Genomic DNA, 23,438 nt, shown 5'->3' with positions numbered 1-23,438 from the left:
ATTACATTTCATACTAATGATATATTAATTTTTTTTAAAAAACGATATACACATATATCACGTGAATAAGGTCAATTTTTTTTAGAAAAAAAAATAAAATAATCTGTCATACTAACTTTTATTCTGTGAATTAGAGCAATAAATAATTTTTTTTTTAAAAAAAAAATACATAAACATAGTAATTTTTTAAAGATGATGTAGGTTAAATATAAATAGTTAGAGTTTTTCGGACAATTCCGGTCGAATCATCAAAATCATTGATATAATGACGCTAATCCTCGAGATTATCTGATTTGTTGAGAATCCGAGATACAAATTGACTCTTTTTGTTTTATGCATAAAAAAAAATTAATTCTTGGAGCTAAAAAACTAAAAATAAATCAAAATAAAAATAAAAAAAAAATTTCTTATTATTAGAATTATCATTCAAAATGATTTTTTTTTTTGAACTCATGACCTCTCTTTCTTTCTCTTGTAATCTTACTTATTGTTCATTTTTAATTCAATATATGCTGTATCAAATTCAATTTCTAATTTTTAATATTATATTATTATTATTTATTATTTTATTTTGAATTTTGAGGTTACTCGAGTACCCGAGGAAAATAAAAATTCCTATAAAAAAAAAAACAAACATATCTTCAATGGCCCACGTTGAAAAATATTACAATTACAAAAGTTACCTCGAATTAATTAATCATACCAAAATTATAATTATAGTTATGTACTTGCATCTTATCTTTATTATGTATTCTTTTTATCAAAACTATTATTATTACATAGATCTTGAGAGAGGTCTGATAAGATTTTATTACAAATATTCATTAACCAAATTTAAACATTATACATTATATTTACTTTATCATAATATAAATAACAATTGTACTACACGGAGATATGATAAAATTTGTACTTCTGTGAATTTCTTGTATTGTTTCATTGAAAAAAAAAAAATTCAAGTTTTTTTAACCGCTAAAAATTTTTTCCTTCGTGGTACAGATAGTGACACATATACGTATGTTCATTATAATAATATTTAGAACCGAGCCTATTCTATAAAGGTTAAATAATTCAATTTCAATACTTAATTTTGGTAACAAACCAAATTCACTGGAATTTTTATTTTTTTTTTTGACGATTGACTTTTGGAATGAATGCGTGCGATAGAAAATAGAAAATATATATGCATAATGCAATAATATATTAAATGATTAATTTTATTTGACATGTTTCAAATTTTGTGCAGTTAAAATTTCGAAGAGAAATTGCACTTTAACTTTCTAAAATAATTTTAAATGATTTCCCAAATTTCATTGATTTCATAATCATGAGAAAAGAAAGAAAAGAAACATTCTTTATTTCTTTTATTATTATTATTATTATTATTAATCCAACTAAAAAAAAATTGATATACCGTGATACACTTGTATTACATAATATCTATATATGTATATTATTATATATATATATAAATGTATACAATTTCCTATATTATTATAATAATAAGCGGGCTTAAAAGTTTTTCCCCGCATAAAATTTTTAAAAATTTCCGTGATTTCATCCATATCAAAAAAAAAGAAAATCTACATAATGATCCTTAATAAAATCGTAACACTACCTTATTGTTTTCCAAAGAATGATTCCTCGTGATGATAATAATAAACAATTAATTGTACGGCGGCACGAGAAAAAAAAAATTTTTTTTTCAAAAAAGTCAATGAAAAAAGTATTATCACACATCATTTTTACATTGTCACTATTGTGATTTCCTTTTAGTTAAAAGTCCATTTAGGAATTTTTTTACGCAGTTCTGTAAGACAAAAACAAAAAAAAAAACAATCGGCTTTATGCTTATATTTTTGCTCCGTGCGCTTTAAAAAAGTCCTTTTTTAATAAAATTCATACGGATAAATGAAATATGTACCGGTGTTATCTTTTAAGCTTTTTTTTTTATTTTTGATAAACCAATAAATTTTAAAAAAACAAGTGACAATATAATTGAGATCATATGGCAAAAAAGATTTCTTTTACATTCTCCTTTTTTTTTAATATGGTATTATGCGGAGAAACATAACAGCCAGCTTATTTTCTTGAGTTGAAAAAAAAAATTTTTTTTTTTATTAATAATAAATTAAAATACAGACTTATCGCATAGCATAGCATTTCTATAAGTTGAATTTCATGTGTATATTTATATATTACGTTTCGCAATATGTCGGTGACGGAAAAACTAAATAACAAATTATTCTTTTTTTGTAAACAAATTGTAAATCTTTTAACTTTTTAATTTATTATTTGAACACTAACTTTTTGAAATTTTTTTTCTTTTCCGGCTAATCGGAACTGGCCAACAAAAAATCATACTGAGTCACATATTAAAACAAGAAGAACTAAAATTGTACTAGCATAAAAAAATAAAAAATAAATAAATAAAATAAAAAAAATTACCTGTGCGTTAAAATATTAACTCATACATAAAATATGTTAGCATGGAAAGTTACATATTTATGCGCATTAAAATTTTGTGCTCCGAAAATCAGGAAGCACATCAAGTTATTTCTGCATCATGATTGCATATTTAGCCCAAACGTTACTATATTTGAAATATTATGATGCCATTAAAACTTGTTTCTTATTTTCTATTCTAGAATTTTCGTGATACGTACACAAAAAAAAAACTAACTGCGTACAGAAGAAAAATTAAAATTTTCGGGTTTCAAAAAAAAAAAAAAAACCCCGACAGGTAATAATTGACAGAGATTAAAAGTATATCAAACGAAACGAAACGAAACGAAACGAAACGAATGAATGAAATATAAATAATTAAATGCAAGGAGTGATAAAATGGTATCATAATTGTCTTATAATTATAATTTATTTTAAATTATTATTTTTTCTTATGGTAACATTTTTATGCACAACGGATCAATTTTCAAAGGTTTCAAATAAGTTATATTTAAAATCACTAAAAAAAAAAAAGTTTTAAAAATATCTAAAAAATATATATATATATATATTTTTTTTTTGTAATCAAATCATGTTTCTTTTTTCCTCGTTGTAATAATAATTTTATACTATTATCCGTTAACAAAAAGTTTCGCTGGATTTTCCGTGTACAACAAAAGAATGTGAAGATTTCTTCGTTTAATAGACTTTTTTTAATTGTTAAAAGAATGAACACAAGTACCATGTGTTTCAGGAGTAATGCGTTTTTTAAATTATGGATGTGACATTGGAAAATCCATGTTGATCGAAGATCTTTATTCTCACATCAATCGTTAACATAATGAAAAATTAAGGGGAAATATAAAAATGTTTCAAGAAAAATATAAGTTTTTTTTTAAAGTTTGTATATATTCGCGATCATATCCCTTGGTAGGAACCATGTGGAATTCTTTCTTGGGCAATTAAATCTAGATATGCATTAAATAATAATAAATTAAATGCTCCACAGTTCACATACACATGCTCTTAATTTTTCGTAAGCTTAATCTTGCTTTGACACGCATAAATATAAATATATTAAATATAGAAAATGACAACTAACTAAATTATTAGTTCCCATTAAGCTTAAAATATCCTGTTTTAACTGGTTAGGTAATTAAAAGGATCTGTGAAACGTGTGTGATGATGAAATATAGAGTAATGTTGATGTTAGAAAAGTAAAACTTTTAAAGATTGAGTTCGATTATTAATCAATTGCGAAGAATTAATAATCCATTCTTATTGGTAAAAAAGGTATAAAACAAAAAAATTGATTGGTTAAAATCAAAACAATTAAAAAACCTAAAATTAAAAGAAAAAAAAAAACTTTCAAACCGGATACCAAATAACAAATATTTTTTCATGGAATTTCCGATATTTCTAATTTACTATCATATTTCGTCATTAAAATTAACCAATAACTTTTTGTACAAAATTTTTTAGATTTAACGAAAAGGAAATTTTTATTATTCGGAGTTATTCCGAACTGCTTATAATAATATTTAGGCATAGTCTCGCATTGAACATAAATAAATAGAGATCATTTAAAGATCATTATTTTAGTTGATCGAACCATAAAATTGAAATACGGGAACCAATCAAATTTTTTTAATATAAAATAAATACCAGAATAGGAGAATGGTTATTTATGCAAGTATGAATTAAACATATTCATGTTGCGAAATGATGTCAAAAAAAAAAAAAAAAAAGAAAAAAAAATTCAAAAAGTTCGATAATTAGATTTTTTAATATCACTGGTGCTTCATACAATAAATTTCTTTGGTATCTTTTTTTAAACAAAGTTATATTATTCGATATTTTACTTTTTTAAACAAAGTTATGTTATTCGATATAAATAATTTTTCACATTTTTCACATGAAAATTTTAAAAAAGTCTTTCTCACTCTTTTTTGTTCGTAACTTTGGATTGTTTGTAACATAAAAAATATTTGATCGAATGCTTTCTCTCGTTTTGGAATTCGGATTACACGCGTTTTGTTATTAATATAGTAATTTAATTATTATTTTTTTTTTCTTGTACTTCGCGTTGTTCCATTTTGAACTAAATTAAGAAAACAATTATTTAATAAATTAGGTTTCTTAAAATATTTTTTTCATATGTTAAAGCATTTAAAATATAAATTAGTTTTTATTTTTATTTTTTATTTTTATTTTATTTTATTTATTTTTTTTTTTTATTATTTATTTTTTTATTTTTATCTTTTATTTTTATTTATTTTTTATTTACCAATTTTTTTTTGCTAACTATTGTTCTTCTTATTTTTGCTTCACATTATGCTGAAACAAAAAAACAAATAAATTAACTTAACGGCCGAGGTAATTTACCTATGTTTTTCTTAATAAAGGTATTTATGTTACCTAATCCTTATTTAGGTATCATACATTTTATTTTTTTTATATTAAAAAAAAAAAATTTTTTTCTTATTTTCCAAATGAAGAACGATCTTAATTTTTTATAATGTTGCCACACTGTTTATTTTAATGTGTGTAGAAATTCTATCTTTTTTTGGTAGAATATCTTTTATTTAACAAATTTGGTATTTGGCTGCTTGGCGCATTGTTGGCGGTGGCTATTCGGATAAATTTTTAACACGGGTAAAGTTTCCCGGATAAAATTTTTTACGAGCGTACAAAATTGTTCTATACGCAGTAGATTACAAATATCAAATATTTTAGTTAAAGGAATGTTCCGCGAAAAAAAAAAAAACTGAAAAAAGTAAAGTTTTTGGCTTCAAAAACTTTAAAAACTTTCTTAGAAATACGTGGAACCTTTTTTTTTTACTCAGAAACCTTAAACATTATGTGTGGGAAATATTTAACAAAAAAAAAAAAAAAAAAACAGGAACAATAGCCTCATCTCACTTTTATTATATACAATATGAGTAATTTTTTGTATTGAAAAAAAATTGATTCTGTGTGGCTATTATGGCGTTTAAATTAATTAAATGGTTCGAAAAGATGTATACAAATAAGTAAATGTAAAAACTAACAAAAAAAAGTTCCAAGAAAAATTACCCGCGTTTTTAAATTCTTTAAATTCTAAACTATAATTGAAAAATAAAAGATATAATTCTCATTAATCCCATTATCTCCTCATATTCACATATCCCAATATTTTCGGGATTTCACATATCCCAATGTTTATATTCTGATGGATGAATGGATCTGAGATTTCTCTATAATTTATTAATTTCAATTCGAATTTTTTTTTACATCAAGTAATTAAACGTCCGATGACTCCGATCATAGTTATGATTCTTTTTTACGGGAAAAATATAGCAAAATAAATATTAAATTGTATTTTATTTTAATAATAAATAGGATTATTCAGTATGTTATATTCGAAAAAAAAATTTGAAATACTACGGCGAGGCCGGCGACCAATAGGATGCTAACTAATGCTGACAAATATCATAAATTCATAAAAATAAAATAAAAATAAAAAATATCGGTAATCCGACGTATTCCTATTTCCTAATATTAAACAATATTAAACAATAAAAACAATAATAACAATATTTAATATTAATGTTTCGTATATTTGTACAATAATTATTATCAAATTCAACTATATTAAATAAATAATAAATATTAAAATTAAAAGGTGTTAATCAATGAGAGTCATATATGATTCTTAATTCGGTTAATTAATTGAATTGTTTTTAAATTTAGATTTATTTATAGTAAAGTTTTTTTAAAGTTTTTTTTTAAAAAAAAATGATGAATAGTAGGCAAAAGAGCGTTGTCGACTTTGTCAGGTAAACACGTGATGGATCAAGATTCAAATTTTTAAAGTAATGATAAGAATTACCAGAATTACAGAAATTCCTAATGTAAAAATTCCTAATAAGGAATTTTTTTTTAGCACTATAATTAAACGTGAGTGAATATAATAATATAATATGAAAAATGTAAAGATTCATAAGCAAAGTATAACGAATTATTACATATGGTTTCAATTTTATCTGAAGATTTACCAGTAAAAACTGAATTTGTTACTCTATAGTTCTGATTAGTCTTATTCAAGCTAAATTGAATAGTATTACCCCGGGACTTGGGGATACTGTACAGGAAATAATTTGATCATATACATATATATATATATATATATATATATAGTAAAGAAAGTACTTAACCAAATATCAAATTATTGCCCAAAATAAAATTAGAACCAGGTAAATGTTCCCGTAAAATTAACATATTTCACGAGCAGATCTACAGGAAATATTCGGACAAAATTTTTACAGGAGATAATCATTTGAGCGATCCCATTTTTTTTGTTTTTAATATTTCCCAAAAAACCAACATCACCAAAAACTGAGTTTCTCTATTTTTAAATCCGATCGTCATTCTAAAACATACGAAAAGAGTCCAATAATACGCTGAAGCTTCATACAATTATTTAAAAGAAATACAAAGGTTTAAGTCGAACTTTAAATTATATATTTCTAGACGATAATCTTTTTTATGTATATATAGTATATTCAATTTGTTATAATTTTATAAAATACGAGTATCGCCCGTTATAACGACATCTCGTTATAACTACCATTTTTTGGATTCCTTTGATGTCGTTATATAAAACATAATAAATCACATTAAAACGACAATTAGGTGCACGGACATTTACCTGATGTTAGAAAAATTATATAAAATAGAAAATTCAAAATCAATATCGATAGTTTGCTTCAATGCAACGGTTATTCCCTTCGTAATTCTAGAACACCGCAAAATTTTTCCTAGAAACCTAACCTCTCCTGATCTAATACAAAATCTTCGTTTATTATACTCCAATGTCTACTCTTTAAACATGTCAACTATGTAAATCAAAAGTATATCAAGTTATATAATATTTTACATAATTAATATTTTTGGAGTTTAAATTTGATAAACGAAGTTTTCATAATAAATTACTATAAAAAATGACCATTTTTTTTGGATGCACAGATCGAACAACTTCTTCTTTCTCAAATATTTTGACACTTATTAGTTCCTCCAAACCATATTTACAAAGCTACGAAGCTTTTTTTACATAAATTAGTAAGTTATTTCGCAATTTGAACTTTAAGTAGTTTGTCTATTTTGAGATCTGATTTTTTTAGGAATTTTATTTTATTGTTAATGCAAGAAATGGCCTCGTAACTTTGCTAATAATAAAATCGTATCCTTAATCTTTATATGCTTTTTTTCTCAAAATGCAGAATCGTTTAAAGCTGCACATCTAATTGAAATTGAAATATAATTATATATAATGGGTAGTCAAAATCATTTCGTATTAATGCTTTGTTGCATTATCATTATTACATTATAGAAATTAATTGATATTATCGTCATTATATTAATTTGTATATTTGCATTATTTTAATATTAAAATTTTAACAATATATTGCTAAAACATCTCCACGTTTAAATCAAATGTTAATTTCTTTGAATTAACTTTAAGTCGACTTTCGCTTCGGCTAGTATTAAGTTTAAGAGTTAAAAAATTTCTATTATACGCCCGCCAATCACATAATCCAATTGGTATGCCAAACGTTGAAGCACGTAGTAATATAGAAGATTATTTTATTATATTTACTGTATTTGAATATGATCCCTGAATACGTAATGTTTCTATTAATAGAAGCGAAAAGAGATACAAGTCAATTTTATACATCTGTACCCTGATCTGTACATTGAAGTTTTTTATTAATAATTACAATTCCGTACGCTAAACATTTAAAATTTTTTTTTTGTCAAGTGTAAAATTAAGAACGATATATGAAAGAAAAATTTTACATTTTACAATAATAATAAACAAAAAAAGCTTCTAAGAACTATCATTCAGACGAAGCTTTGTAAAAAAAAAAAATTATTTATAAAATAAAATTATTCTGAATCATCCTTGTTATTTTTTTTTCTTTTTCATCAGTATTTCGGCTTCCAAGATGTTAGATTCTATGTTTGCTGTTTCTTCTACACTAAGCTTTTGATACAATTGCAATTGTGCGGTGGGTTGGACAAAGGCAAAAGTCCCGAGCCTATTCCTACAGTTACTCTCCCGCCTGAACGAGCTGCTTCACCTGACGCTTCCCAGGCTTATTGCTGTCAATTTAACATATTTTCCTAAAAAACTTGAAGTTGTTTGACTTCCAATTTCGATATTACCCAAACTGAGAATAAAAAAAAAGTGAAAGGGATAACAATTTCTTGATGGATCTAAAATTTGTTAAAATTGTACGGATCTAAGATTATGATATCTTGTTTATATATGAAATGACATAAATGTAACCTGCATTTAATCCATCCAAAGATTCATCATGAATATATATCAAAATTTTATGATAAATTTGTACGTGGAGGTAATATTTATTGCAAATCCGTACATACGAAGTAAATGTTATCTGTACTCAAACTTTAGTCAATTTCTCATATCTGTACAATAAGAACCGACAAACTTTGACCCAAATTCTTTAAATCCGTACAACGAGTGAACGAGGTTTCTATTAGTATATTCAGGGGCCCTATTTGAATCAGAAAAGTTTTAGTTCGGAATCGTCCTTCCTTGAAACAATAAGCTTTAGTGCAGGATCACTTGCTCATAAAATTACTGGTTTGGACAGATACTAAATTTAGCATGAATGGAAACATTGTTCTGGATATTTTAAGTTCATCATCTTTTGTCAAGTTAATGGTCTATAACTTCCCAGGCAAAAATCTATTTACATTTTATACTGGTACCGATCGATTGTTTTTTTCCGAAATACATGAATATAAAACAATAGAGTTTTGACGTAATATTATGATCAACAGCATTTATTATGATCCGAAAAAAATAATTTACTTAAATATATATATTTTTTTTTCTTTTTTTTTTTTGTATACAAATAATCGAGAAATCCTAATAAAAATATTTTTTTTATTTTTTTTTTTACGGCAAAGAGACTTCAAATTGAAGCCGCACGTTGTAATAAAAATATTTTTGGTTACACCACGATTGCCCAACGTTTTGACTAGCGTTATAAAATTAATGTAGGCCAAAGTGTCAAATATTGAATTTCTGACCAACCATAATTCTGATTATTTGAGATCATCTTTATTAAACCGAATTCGTAAAAATTTATTTGTTGTACATTACATGTATGAATGCTTAAAATGTTTATTACAATGAATGGGACGGAGTTTGTTTTTTTTTTCCTCATAAAAAGAACCCAAATTTTTTAAAAAAAAATTTTCAAAAATTTTTTTTTTTATACTGCGGGGAGTGTATAAATTTAGTTGAATTTTTTTTTTTGTAAAATAATCTTATATTTAATATGTTTAAAAAACGCTCGGAAAGTTCAGAAAGCTCGGGAAAAACACCGAAAAAACCAACGGAAAAATCAACGGAAAAATTATCAAACTCATCTGATACCTTGAGCAAAATGGGGGAAATTGCTGTTGAAGTTGGCGGAGCAGCAGCTGGAATGGTCGATACTTTAAAAAACAATCTTCCAAGCGGCAGTACTACTCAAGCATTCTTTAAAACCGCAGGAGATATAGCCGAAGCTGTTACTCCTTTCCTACCTCTTGTGGGACTTGTGGGTACTTTAACAAAGGAAATTGTAGAAGCATATGATAATGTTCAATATAATAAAAAAACCTGTAGTGCATTAGTCAATCGAGTTGAAGCTGCTGAATTTTCTATTAAAGCATTGATGAGACAAAAAGAAGAGAATCTTAAAAATTTTAAGGATCAAAATTATTATCAAACTTTTGTAAGATTTACAAATTGTCTAAAACAAATTAAGAAATTATTTGAAGATATTTCTCAATTACCTAAATTTAAAAAATTTGTTTCGAGTGCAAATATTAAAGAAAGGTTTAAAGAGAATATTGAAGAATTTAATAATTGCTCTAATGATTTAAATTTATCAATTTCTATCGCTACACAAGATCAATTGGATAAGGATTTGGCAATTTTACATGAAGATATGATTGAAATGAATAAGGTATGTAAAACATATAATTTCCAAATTGCCTAATTTGAATTCTTTCGACCAATTATTAATTTAATGATATAAAAAAAATATTTTTTTTTCATATACGTATATAGTTTTTACATAAGATTGAAGGTGGTATCACAGTTACAGTTGATAATACCGAAACAATCATGAACAAATTGGAAATCCAAAACAATGAAATAAAAATAATAGTTGAAAATGTTATAGAACAAAATAAACGGCTTATAGAAATGAATGAAAAACTCGATGAAGACAGAGATAAAACGATCAAATTCACATCTCTTAATAGAGTAATTGATACTATTTCCTTACTTAATAAACAAGTAAATGAACAAGACTCAACAGTAGTGGTTACAGCCAAAGATATTAAAGCTTCAGAACTCCAAGATCCTCTAAGATATGTAAAACCACGTCAAGGTAGCAGAGTAAAAATTCAAAAAAAAATTTATAATGCATTGGAAGTGGCTTGTAAACCTATTTCTGTAGACAATATTCAAAAAACTAAAAAGCACCTTGCTATCTTGGAAAAATTGGATGCTTGCCCATATATTATTAAATTTCATGGATTATCGGAAATAGCTACAGAAAAAGTAATGGTTTTTGAATGGGCAGAACTTGGTAATTTAAAAGATGTTTATCAACAATTTAAGATTGATTGGGAGGCAAAGATTACTATTACGAGAGATATTTGTCGTGGCTTGGCTTTTTTGCAATCAGGTATGATAATTTTTATTCACTAGTAAAATGTGATGTCCAATTTCGGTACGATCACTAACTTGTTAATTTTGTCATTTCACTTTACAGTAAAAATTTTGCATCATGATATTCGATGTGAAAACGTATTAATTAATGAAAACATACAACCTAAACTTACCAATTTCAAATTTGCCCGTGAATTTAATGCTAACACTATTCAAATTGATAATATAAATGCATTGATACATTGGTTAGCACCGGAAAAATTAAGTCATATTTCAGCAGAACAGGATAAAAAGTCTAAAAAAACGGAAGAAGCCAGATATACCATTCAATGTGAAATTTTTAGTTTTGGAATGCTTCTTTGGGAACTTGCTTTTCAAAAAATACCATACGAAGGTATGAGTATGTTAGATATACAAAAACATGTTCTAAAAGGTAAAAGGGAGACATTGAATTTCGGATTAAGTCCTCATCCAATTCAAAGAGAATTTGGTGAAATTATTAAACTTGCTTGGCAACAAGATCCATCATTACGTCCGGGAATCCAACTTCTCTTTAATATGTTACAGGAGTCATATGAGAAAAATGTATTATCAAACAAAGGTTCTCCATTAATGCGCCCATTAAAAGAAAAAGAAAATAGTACTATCGATGGTACTGTAGGAGATGAAGAATTAGATGGTTTATGTCTTTCAGATTCTGAAGATCAAAATGAACAGACTCCACTAATTGTTGTACCCTTAATTCCAGTTAAGGAAGGTTTACAAGCTCATAAAGAAAACGATTATAAGAAAGCTTGGGAATGCTTTGATGCAAATGCAAATGTTGGAGATATATTGGCAATATATTGGCAAGGTTATTATTATTTGGAAGGAAAACATGTTGAAAAGAACAAACAAAAAGCTATGGAATTATTTAGAAAAGCAGCAGATGCTGGCAATGCTGATGCTCAATTACGATATGCTTTTTGCTTGATTGATAAGGAAAATAAAAATATTGATAGTAGTAAATTTATGAAATATTTACAACTAGCGGCTGATAATAATAATGCTACGGCACTTTATAATCTTGGTGATGTATATTTCTCTGGTAAACTGGGTATTAAAAAGGATAAGGAAAAAGGTATTCATTATTTGAGACAAGCTGCTTTACATAAGCAAACTAAGGCAAAAGAGGTACTAGACAAAAATGGCATTAGTATACATTAGTATATATGGTTAATTATTATACACGAGTTCGAGCTAAGTTATTTCGAAATAAAAATAACAAGTAAGTTATTAACACACGTGACAAATAATTATGACGAAATCACAATGATATTGTAAATGTCAATAAGAAATAATTTTACACTAAAATAAAGTATACCATCTAGATTTAAGCTCTTTAAATTATATATATTGTTTGACGATAATTTAATCTTGTTTTTGTGGAATCTCGTTCTCTCCTCGGCTAATGTCAAGTTTAAAATTAAAATTTATTTACTGGTCAGGCATAACGACTCTTTATTTGTCTAATTATTTTATTTACTGTATTTAGTAATGAATCATTCATTCACGAAAATTTATTTAGTACAGGATCAAATATTAAAAAAAAATTTCACTTAGATATTATTTATTTAATGCATAAAAATATATAAATGTTAAATTACTGGTTGAAGAGGAATAATATTTAGATGTTTCGGTTCATCGTTTTTCTTTACGGTCTATAACTTGGACAGAAATCTTTCCGTTATTATAATTCATTGTATTTATTGCATGCGATAAGAATTCCGACCAATCATGTAAAAATTGATCTTTTAAATAATGCCTATCACTGAATCGAACTTCCAAACGAAATTCAGTATGAAAATGTCAACTTTGGTACGTTATTCTTTTCACAGGTTTGTAAATTAAATTATTTATAATATAAATAAAAATTAATTTTACACTAAAATATTCTAGTTTATTTATTCTTGTATATTCTCGTATAATCTTGGGTATCTACAATTGGTATTTCCTCTTTCAAATATTCTTCTCTCAGAATTTCAATTAATCTCTGAGACCATCAATCCTCTCTTTTATTTTCTTTGTATCCAAATGTGAATTAAATTCTTTAGGAAAATTTTCAAATACAATTTTCTTAAATTCATCTTCTCTCTTACTATTAAACCCGTTCCCAAATAATTTCCTTCTACCATATAATCGTATCCATACTCAATCTTTTATACCCTGGATTAGCAAACATATATACACTCCTCTGATCATTACTCGCAGTCTGAAAACTTGAAGTTCCCATATCATCGGTGCTAACAGATCAGATCATCTATCTAATCTGTCCATTTATCAATTTTTAACTTTGTTAATATAAAATCTTAATATTTTTTGATTTTCTCTATATAATTCCCTTTCTTTATCCCCTCCTAATTGATATGTTTTTCTATGTCTTTTTACTTGTTCTCGAGATTTTTTATCTTCTTCTCTAAATCTTCGTACTCTTTCAATTTCTTCTTCTGTTGGTCCACTACTAGATCCACCACTTTCTCTATTTGTAAATAATCCTTCATACATCCTTTCTTTATTAATACTTCTACACCCTAACACACTTTTTCCAAAATCCATTTCACAATCGATTCCATATGATTAAATATAATCTGAAAGTCACTGATATTTACCCAACAACTATTATAAATTTCTCAATTACCTAAATCAGAAATTCAAGGTTTGAAGTAGAATCCAACTCAAAGATGTACTGCTGCAAAGATATCGTTCTTGACCCGTACTACGTATTTGACTTTACCCGCATAATATATTAATAAGGGTGGTTAAGAAAATAAAATAAAATTTAATAAATCAACATTTTTTTTTATCCGGAAATCTGGAATATTTCCCTTGGTGCTTTTTTTAATGTCCTTCATAGTACTTCTAGATCATTTTCGACCCAGCCCAGGTTTCTTCATAATGGGCAACCAAAGTTAGTGTCATATGTCCAGTTTGGTTTTGAAATTTTTATTGGATAACGAAGAACGTACGTAAGGAGTGTAAATTACTTTTGCTGTAGGGTCATGGTGACATCAAACTTTTATTTAATCTAAATCACATGATTTTACATTTAAACCAATCATAATTAAGACTCAGAGACTTTTATTCCGACACGTGACAACTAGCCAATCATTATTGCATATTTTATTGACTATATCGTAAAAAAACTAGTCATTTCAATCGTTTTTGGCTAAAATTATTGTCGTGTCACTAGCGCAACCTAAGTTGGCCTGCATTAAGATGTAAGCCGGCTAGAATTATCAAATGCTTCTTACTATAATTGGTAATTTTTTATCGGAATAAAATCGATATAATATCGGAATACATTATTTTATTCACGTGTAATTCTGGCTAAAAATATCATAATGTGGGCCAAGGTCAAATTGGAATCAGATATATAAAATTCCATATTTATAACTTTGATGCAATAATCCGTTTTAATTATCTCAACGTAGTTAAATAGAATTTATCAAGAAGTATCAATTATTAGCGTTGAGTTTTTTTTAAAATAATTTCTCAATATTTTTTTTTATTAATATTAAAGATCATCAATTTTCTTATGGCACTATCCGTTAATGCGCCCATAAAAGGAAAAAATAGTATTACCGGATCCAGATTCCGGGTATTCCGGTATTTCCAAAATTCCAATAATCACAAGTTTAAAATTAAAAGCCTATCTGACTTCGCCTACCAATCATTTAAAATACAAAATTTTGTGGATTATTTAAATCGACTCAAATTGTTTTTTTAACGATAATTTTCTTTAAATATTTTTTTTTTTGTTTGTCTCGCTTCGATCATCATTATATACATTCTAAAATCACGGACACTCCTTTATTTAATTTATTTATTACTGTATTTGTAAGTAATGAATGCATTCGTACAACGTTTAAAAATTTTCCGCATTTATTTAACGCGATAAAATTACTGGTTGAATAGATACTAAATTTGGCATATATTGAATACTGTTAAGGATATTTTAGATTCATTGTCAATTGTTTCAAAGTTCGTAGTCTATAAATTCAGATAAAAATCATGAATTGTATTACAGTCTTTTCCGGATATATATATATACATGTATAATATATTGACGTAATATTTGGATCTCTATAATGAACAAATAAAGAAATTATACTATTGAAATAAAATAATCCTGTGAAATTTTGTATGCAATAAATGAGAACAAAACAAAATAAATTTCATTCTTAACTTCCTGCAATTCGGTTTATAAAAATTTTATGACGTTCCGAATAGAAAAAATCGTTTTCTTAAAAAGCATTCCGACCAATCATACTGGGAGTAGATCATCCGAATTTGTAAATTATTTGTTGTGCATGCTTATAAATGAACCGGAGTTTATTTCTATTCACTTTGTTCTTTTTTTTTATAAATAAACCCCGAATTTATCATTCAAAAAAAAAATTGTTACAGATTTAATACTGCGGCTTGTACAATTAGGAAATCAAATATAAATATAAAAAATGTCGAAGTCAAAACGCTTGGATAAAGCAGCAGAAATCATTGATAAATCTGCAGAAGTAATGACAGGAATGGTTGATGCATTCAAAAGCAATATTCCAAATGGTACTACTCAAGCAATCGTGACTGTAGCAGAAGCCGTTGCTCCTTTTCTACCTCTTGCGGCGCTTGTGGCTACTTTAACAAAAGAAATTGTAGAAGCATATGAAAATGTTCAATATAACAAAAAAACTTGTAGTGCATTAGTCAATCGAGTTGAAGCTGCCGAAACTTCAATTAAAGCATTGATGAGACAAAAAGAAGAGAATCTTAAAAATTTTCGGGATCAAAATTATTATAAAACTTTTATAAGATTTACAAATTGTTTAAAACAAATTAAGAAATTATTTGATGATATTTCTCAATTACCTAAATTTAAAAAATTTGTTTCGAGTGCAAGTATCAGAGAAAGGTTTGAAAAGAGTATCAAAGAATTCAATAGCTGCTCTAATGATTTAAATTTAGCAATTTCTATCGCTACACAAGATCAATTGAATAAGGATTTGATAATTTTACATGATGATATGATTGAAATGAATAAGGTACGTAAACATATAAATTTCCTATTCCAAGTTAATTTCCTTTGACCAAGTACTTTTAATGATACAGGAAAAAATCATTTTTTTTTCACATACGATAGTTTTTACATAAGATTGAAGGTGGTATCACAGATACAGTTAATAATACCGAAACAATCGTGAACAAATTGGAAATTCAAAACAATGAAATAAAAATCATAGTTGAAAATATTATAGAACAAAATAAACGACTTACGGAAATGAATGAAAGACTCGATGAAGACAAAAAAGAAAATAAAACGATCAAATTTACTTCGCTCAATAGAGTAATTGATTCTATTTTCTTACTTAATAAACAAGTGAATGAACAAAATTCAGCAATAGTAGTTAAAGCAAAAGAAATTAAAGCTTCAGAACTCAAAGATCCTCTAAAATATGTACCACCACGTCAAGGTAGCAGAGTAAAAATTCAAAAAAAAGTTTATAATGCATTGGAAGTTGCTTGTAAACCCATTTCTGTAGACGATATCCAAAAAACTCAAAAGCACCTTGCTATCTTAGAAAAATTGGATGCTTGCCCATATATTATTAAATTTCATGGGCTATCGGAAATTTCTACAGAAAAAGTAATGGTTTTTGAATGGGCAGAGCTTGGAACTTTAAAAAATGTTTATAAAAATTATAAGATTGATTGGGAGGCAAAGATTTCTATTGCAAGAGATATTTGTCGTGGTTTAGCTTTTTTGCAATCAGGTATGATAATTTTTATTCATTAGTAAATATCCAATTTCGGTGCAATCATTAACTTCTTAATTTTGTCATTTCACTTTACAGTAAAGATTTTGCACCATGATATTCGATGTGAAAACGTATTAATTAATGAGAACATACAACCAAAACTTACCAATTTCAAATTTGCCCGTGAATTTCATGCTAATACTACTCAAATTGATGATATAAATGCTCTGATACATTGGTTAGCACCGGAAAAATTAAGTCATATTTCAGCAGAACAGGACAAAAAGCCTAAAAAAGCGGATGATTGCAGATATACCATTCAATGTGAAATTTTTAGTTTTGGAATGCTTCTTTGGGAACTTGCTTTTCAAAAAATACCATACGACGGTATGAGTATGTTGGATGTACAAAAATATGTTCTAAAAGGCAAAAGAGAGACATTGAATTTCGGATTAAGTCCTCATCCAATTCAAAGAGAATTTGGTGAAATTATTAAACTTGCTTGGCAACAAGATCCATCATTACGTCCGGGAATCCAACTTCTCTTTAACATGTTACAGGAGTCATATGAGAAAAATGTATTATCAAACAAAGGTTCTCCATTAATACGTCCGTTAAAGGAAAATACTACCGAAATTACTACAGGAGATGCGGATTTAGATAGTTTATGTCTTTCGGATTCTGAAGATCAAAATGAATCAGTTATACAAATCGTTGTACCATTAATTCCAGTTAAGGAAGGTTTACAAGCTCATAAAGAAGGCAATCATAAGAAAGCTTGGGAATGCTTTGAAGCAAATGCAAATGTCGGAGATATATTAGCAATATATTGGCAAGGCTATTATTATTTGGAAGGAAAATATGTTGATAAAAACAAACAAAAGGCAATGGATTTATTTAGAAAAGCAGCAGATGCTGGCAATGCTGATGCTCAATTACGATATGCTTTTTGTTTAATTGATAAGGAAAATAAAAACATCGATAGTAGTAAATTTATGAAATATTTACAACTAGCGGCTGATAATAATAATGCTACGGCTCTTTATAATCTTGGTGATGTATATTTCTCTGGTAAACTGGGTATTAAAAAGGACAAGGAAAAAGGTATTCATTATTTGAAACAAGCTGCCTTACATAAGCAAGCTAAGGCAAAAGAAATATTGGATAAATATGGTATTAATGTATATCGATAATGAGTTATTATCAATTAATTTTTTTGTGTATATTTTATATAATATTAAAATAATAAATAATAAATTATTATTAATTGAAAAGAAATTATAAACATTTTTATTTTTTCATAAAGTTACCTCATGAACTCATGAACTTTTTCTCTTAATATTTTAAAATTTTTTCAATGAGTCTTACAATTTCTCTGTGATGTTTATTACTTCAATATTAAACTGGATACTGAATAGGGGTGGTGATCGGTTCGTCGGTTCTATTTCGGTTATTCGTTCAGCTCTTTTAAGTAAAATATGAGCTACATGCGTCAAATTTAAGAGCATGCGATGAAGATCGATTAGAAAAATTTTGATTGGTCCGTGATCGTCATAATTTTGATGACAACCTGGCACCCTGCCAATTCTATGACGCTACCATGGTGCTGAGTTGGATCCTCAAATTATTGAATTTTGCTATCTGCGCCGCAAATAATCGAACACATGGCTACATTTTCGACTTCACTATTTTCAAGATGAACAGCACATAACAAAAATCAGATGTATAGAGATTTCCTCAGGATCATTAGTCATTTTACTTAAAAATCTTGTCTTTCAAAGCCTGCTGAGTTATTATATAATACATAATGATGTGTTATAATTTATTTCCGTAGCCTAAGCATCGATAATTCTTTTTAGATGAAAGAATTATTTTTGAATAATAATCCAAGCATCAGTTTATAGCCCGAGACTCACTAAACATTAAGCCTCTGTACTGAATTTTATACATATAAATACCTCTACACTCTATACGATTTGAAAAGTAGAGAAAATTTTCAAAAACAAAAAAGTAAAAATAAAATCAAAATGAAATTCAACCTTTTTTTGCTCCTTTTGACCACTCTTATTGCTGTCGTGTCGACTCAAACTCTAGCAATAGGGAGAATTAAAGCAAAAGCAAACACCGCTTTTTTTTTGGGGGATAGATACTACTGGTAAAATTGTTCTAACAAATCCAGGTTCTATCTGGCAATTGAAAGAGACTACTGTTAAAGGAATTTACCAAATTAATCCCGCTACTTCTCCTAACCAATTCGTTCAAGACAATGGTAAAGGCCAAGCGCTTACTTATAATAACAACGCTAATGCTCAACAAAGCCAATATTTTCGCATTGATACCACTCCTGTGTTAGGTGGTAAAGAATTCACAATTCAATCCGCACTCACAAGTGGTTTTGCATCAACAATTGTTGGATCTCCTTTTGTTCTTGATAGTACTGTTCCACAATCATGGGTGTTACAGCATTAAATATTATTTTTTTTTTATATTTTATGTTACCTATTTGTATTCGTATTATGTAATTATGTAATTGTGTAATTGTGATATGTTTGTAAGTTAAAAAATAAAGCAAGATTATAATTTTTTGTATGTGAGACATGTCTGTGTGACATAAAATGCTCAGTGCTTTCACAAATAAAGTTTTTATCACTCCGGAACGTAACAATATCGCTATTAATGACAGATACACCATACACTTCTGCTACTATGAGATGCTCATGTTAGCGGATGAATAAAAAAATAGGAAAATTACTGAATTTAATCCAATTGAATCAATGATACTGAAGGACTTATCTCATTTTTGCAGAGACAGGATACTAGGGACACTAGGGACAAACATAGAAGAGCAGAATAATAAAGCTTAGGAACGCAGAAATGGATATCAAAGCTGTCCCTAGAAGCGTCCCCAGTAAGTATATACCAAGTTTTCCTAGGGACGCTCAAAAATTAGTATACTCATTGCCTCGACCCAGATTAAACCATGATCGGGCCTCGGAAGTGCTTACAATATCCCTCCAATATCCCTCAGAAACTTAGAAGCATATTTCGGAATTACCTTTGGAATATAATTTGAAAATACTGGAAATGTAACAGAGGCGCAACACGTATATTGCAAGCATATCCCTCGAAAGTGACGAGAAAGTGCCGGGAACTGATATAATTCTTACTGCTATGTCAAATCATCAATCGGCAAAAACATCGTGAAATCATTGAAAATAACTCCGCAAATAAAAATTAATAGTATGCGCACTGGCCATTTGAGATCATCTAATCGAATCATTGTTATATTTGACGTCCATGAAAATTTCGGAGGATATATATACTTCATACGTATAATAGGCGCAGTGAAATTATTCACATGAATCTCAACACATGCAAAAGTCTTGCGCAGTATCGATTTTGCTACGGATTTTAATCATCATTAATCTGTGTGACAATAGATTTTATATAAATAAGTAAAAAAAATTGGTTAATTGTTTTTTAATCATTAATCATTAGTACGTACAAAAAAATTATTAGATATATAACAAATTCGTCATGCCTATTCCCATCCTACTGTAACTAAAGACACTAAAAACAAGACTAATAAAGACAAGAGCCCTTTGCTTGGCCTTTTCTTAATTGTTTTCTTGTTTATTCTATTACTTCCTTCTGTATTCTTTGTTTTTCTTTTTATAACTTGCACAATTATTACAATTATTGTGCTCACTCCCATTTGGCTCCCGTTTGCAGTCTCGTTTGCTTGGTATAAATCTTTTCCGAGTAAATATATAATAAACACGTACTGTCAAAAGTATTTATACTAAGATCAATTAACGTCTCTTTAGGTTTTTTAATTTATCTCGAACAATAGGATCTCTTCAGCCAGTTCAAATTCTACCTGAAACGCCTCAAACTCTCTTAAAGTATGAGAGAATGCCTGGTCAAGTGAAAATGTTTCTTGGTAATAAATTTTTATTTCTTGAATAGCATAGTGGCGATACATATAGTAGTGTTTTGATGTTTATTTTCTTGATCTATTTATAGCTTGTATGAGCAATAACTTTAGCTGACCCCCTCAATGCCGGAACATATGAGGAGATTTTGTTTCAACCAGATCACTGATTCCGAGTCTAATATTGATGTTCAAAGTGGGTACAACATCATATTCTTTTACAACGCACTTGAAAGTGGGGAATTTTTAGGACACGAAAATGATTGGGTGATGGTATACAACCAGGAAATAATAGCATATGGAAAACTGTATAGCGATGATGAATTGAACCACATTTTCAAAAAGATGCCTAGTGCCATACAACTTCCAGTCAATCAGAAACGTCTTCCACGCAGTAAAAAAAGAAAGATGGTAACTACTAATCATGTTAATAATGCGAGTGATTACAAGGTTTGAATACGTACTTGATCGTAAATTAAAAAATTAGTTTTAAAACTTTTTAAATTATAAATTTTAGTACATAAAAATATATATATAGATCTCGAAACAATTTGATTTTTTCAAATAAAGGTCAGAGCTAGCGTTAGAAGACCTGAAGAACCTGGACTAGTTGCTCTGATCAATTATACCTTGTATGATAAGTATAATAATAATAAAATATACGAATGTGTTATAGATACGGGTGCACCTTCGACGATCTTTCCATTTCACATTAAAAGAACACTCCGGGGAGATGAAGGATGGAAAAAAAATCCTATAACAAGCTCAGGCTATGGAGAGGGTGCAAATGAAATCTATGCAACTAGAATGTTTGAAGTCCGCCTAGGTGATAAACATGATTGGACAAAATGGGTCCAAGCAAAGATTTCAGTTTGGGAACAAGATCCTGGCGATGAAGTAGAGCATGCACTCATCGGTAATGATATTACCGATCAACTTGCATACGCACACGAACCGAAACGTCCAATAAAATTTTTAGATAGTACAGATGAGGAAAAACTCACCCAGTTTTTGAATAATTCATTAACGAAGATTGTTGTTTTGTTTATCAATTTTTACCCTTTCCAAACTGCTAATCGTCTATGTAAATCATGAAATACTTGAGCTATGTGTACTTTAAATTCATAAATCACGCGATGATGGTGTAATCATCCAATAAAGTTGTATTTGGCTTTTTATAAATTATATTTTATACTTCATTTATTCTTTTTAAGCTTAAACGTTATGAAATAATCCAATATACCGCAAGTTTGATAGGAGTTACTAAAAGCTTCGGACGAGACATGGGATGGATCTTATCAAATAAGTTGTATGTTTAGAGCATAGGCCCGGTCAGTGTTGTGACTGGGACTGGGACATGTCCTTGGATGGGACAGGACAGGACAGTCCAGGACTCGGACAAGATGTTGTTGATGTCCAGGACAAAAATTCATTATAAGAGGATATATGATTTATATATAATATTAATAAATTGGACAATGTTTTGGACGGGACAAATGAAATTGGACTTGGACAGGACATTAAAATTTTGTGGGACACTGTCCCGCCACATCACTGGGCCCGGTCATGTAAAATCGATCACTTGAAATGCGCAGTACGATATCGGGAAAATTCTTGCCGAAGAATAGGGACTGTGGCACTGTGCGACATGCGAATCGCATATATTGTATATATTCGCATTATTTTTTTTTTGACTTGATTTGCATTTATTTTTTGCATGTCATGTCTCTGGCCACACTATTATCATATCAGTAAAACAATATTCGGGTATGGATATTTTTTCCAGCAATCATTATTTCGCATATGATTGAAATAGAATAAAATAGGTGACTTTAAGATCCAAATAAGTCAAATTAAGCCAAGAAATTTAATATAAAATTGAGTTTAAGAAGTTTATAATATAACATTGAAGTAATATTCATTTATAAACAATACCACAAATTATAAGAAATAAACATAAATATTTATAGATAAGGCCTTGCCTACTATTAAGATAGGTCATCCTGTGACCTAAGGTAAGGTTTACATACAAAACTTTAAAAATTCTACTATAAAAAGAGGTCATCTAAAGCAGGGTAAATCACATGATTTTGTATAATTTTGATTAGATTAATTTTTTATAAGTAAAGATTAATATAAACTTTAAAATCATAAAATAAGCATATTTTAATCTGCTTTGCAAGTTTACTTAAGGAAAAAAAGTGGATTTTGAATATTGTTTTGACTTTACATATGAATGAACGAAACTTTGCCAATCATATTTAAAAATGGATAACAAAATGAAAAAAGTCAAATAAATCAAAAATAGGATTCAAACCCCTACTCTGCGCTTTAAGTAAACTTGCAGAGCAGGCAAAAATTCATTTAGCATATGTATTTAAAATGGTTATATATATCAGTTACTGGACATTTCCAGCGCAGCGCTAATCACTAATTAAAAATTTTGTACTACATAAATTAGCCTATCTTCATTTAGTTCGAACGGGACAAAGATTTAACAAAATATAACTTTTTTTACAATACATTA

At 27.9% G+C, this 23,438-nt stretch overlaps 4 protein-coding genes across 4 annotated transcripts; 3 read left to right on the top strand and 1 right to left on the bottom strand.

Annotated features, from left to right (window-relative positions):
- Positions 1-9,669: 9,669 nt before the first annotated feature.
- OCT59_019647 (uncharacterized protein) lies at positions 9,670-12,790 on the top strand. The gene is made up of 3 exons (XM_025318750.2): positions 9,670-10,475; positions 10,580-11,204; positions 11,292-12,790. The coding sequence occupies exons 1-3, from the start codon at positions 9,801-9,803 to the stop codon at positions 12,392-12,394; spliced, it is 2,403 nt and encodes an 800-aa protein (XP_025175390.2). The 5' UTR covers positions 9,670-9,800; the 3' UTR covers positions 12,395-12,790.
- A 57-nt stretch (positions 12,791-12,847) lies between these two features.
- OCT59_019646 (uncharacterized protein) lies at positions 12,848-14,215 on the bottom strand. Its single transcript, XM_066143673.1, has one exon. It carries the CDS (start codon positions 13,781-13,783, stop codon positions 13,508-13,510), a length of 276 nt encoding a protein of 91 aa, XP_066005401.1. The 5' UTR covers positions 13,784-14,215; the 3' UTR covers positions 12,848-13,507.
- Positions 14,216-15,684: 1,469 nt separating this feature from the next.
- On the top strand, positions 15,685-19,446 carry OCT59_019645 (uncharacterized protein; the record flags this gene model as incomplete). Its single annotated transcript, XM_025318751.2, has 4 exons — positions 15,685-16,263; positions 16,362-16,992; positions 17,074-18,150; positions 19,124-19,446. 4 exons carry the CDS (start codon positions 15,685-15,687, stop codon positions 19,444-19,446), a joined length of 2,610 nt encoding a protein of 869 aa, XP_025175392.2.
- Positions 19,447-21,037: 1,591 nt separating this feature from the next.
- On the top strand, positions 21,038-22,006 carry OCT59_019644 (uncharacterized protein; the record flags this gene model as incomplete). Its single annotated transcript, XM_025311067.2, has 2 exons — positions 21,038-21,361; positions 21,482-22,006. 2 exons carry the CDS (start codon positions 21,038-21,040, stop codon positions 22,004-22,006), a joined length of 849 nt encoding a protein of 282 aa, XP_025175393.2.
- Between the last annotated feature and the right edge of the window lie 1,432 nt (positions 22,007-23,438).

The sequence above is a fragment of the Rhizophagus irregularis genome, chromosome 29 (assembly GCF_026210795.1).
Source record: "Rhizophagus irregularis chromosome 29, complete sequence".
Classification (NCBI taxonomy): domain Eukaryota; kingdom Fungi; phylum Glomeromycota; class Glomeromycetes; order Glomerales; family Glomeraceae; genus Rhizophagus; species Rhizophagus irregularis.
Note: the sequence above shows the minus strand (reverse complement) of the source record. Positions and strands in the feature narration are given on the sequence as shown.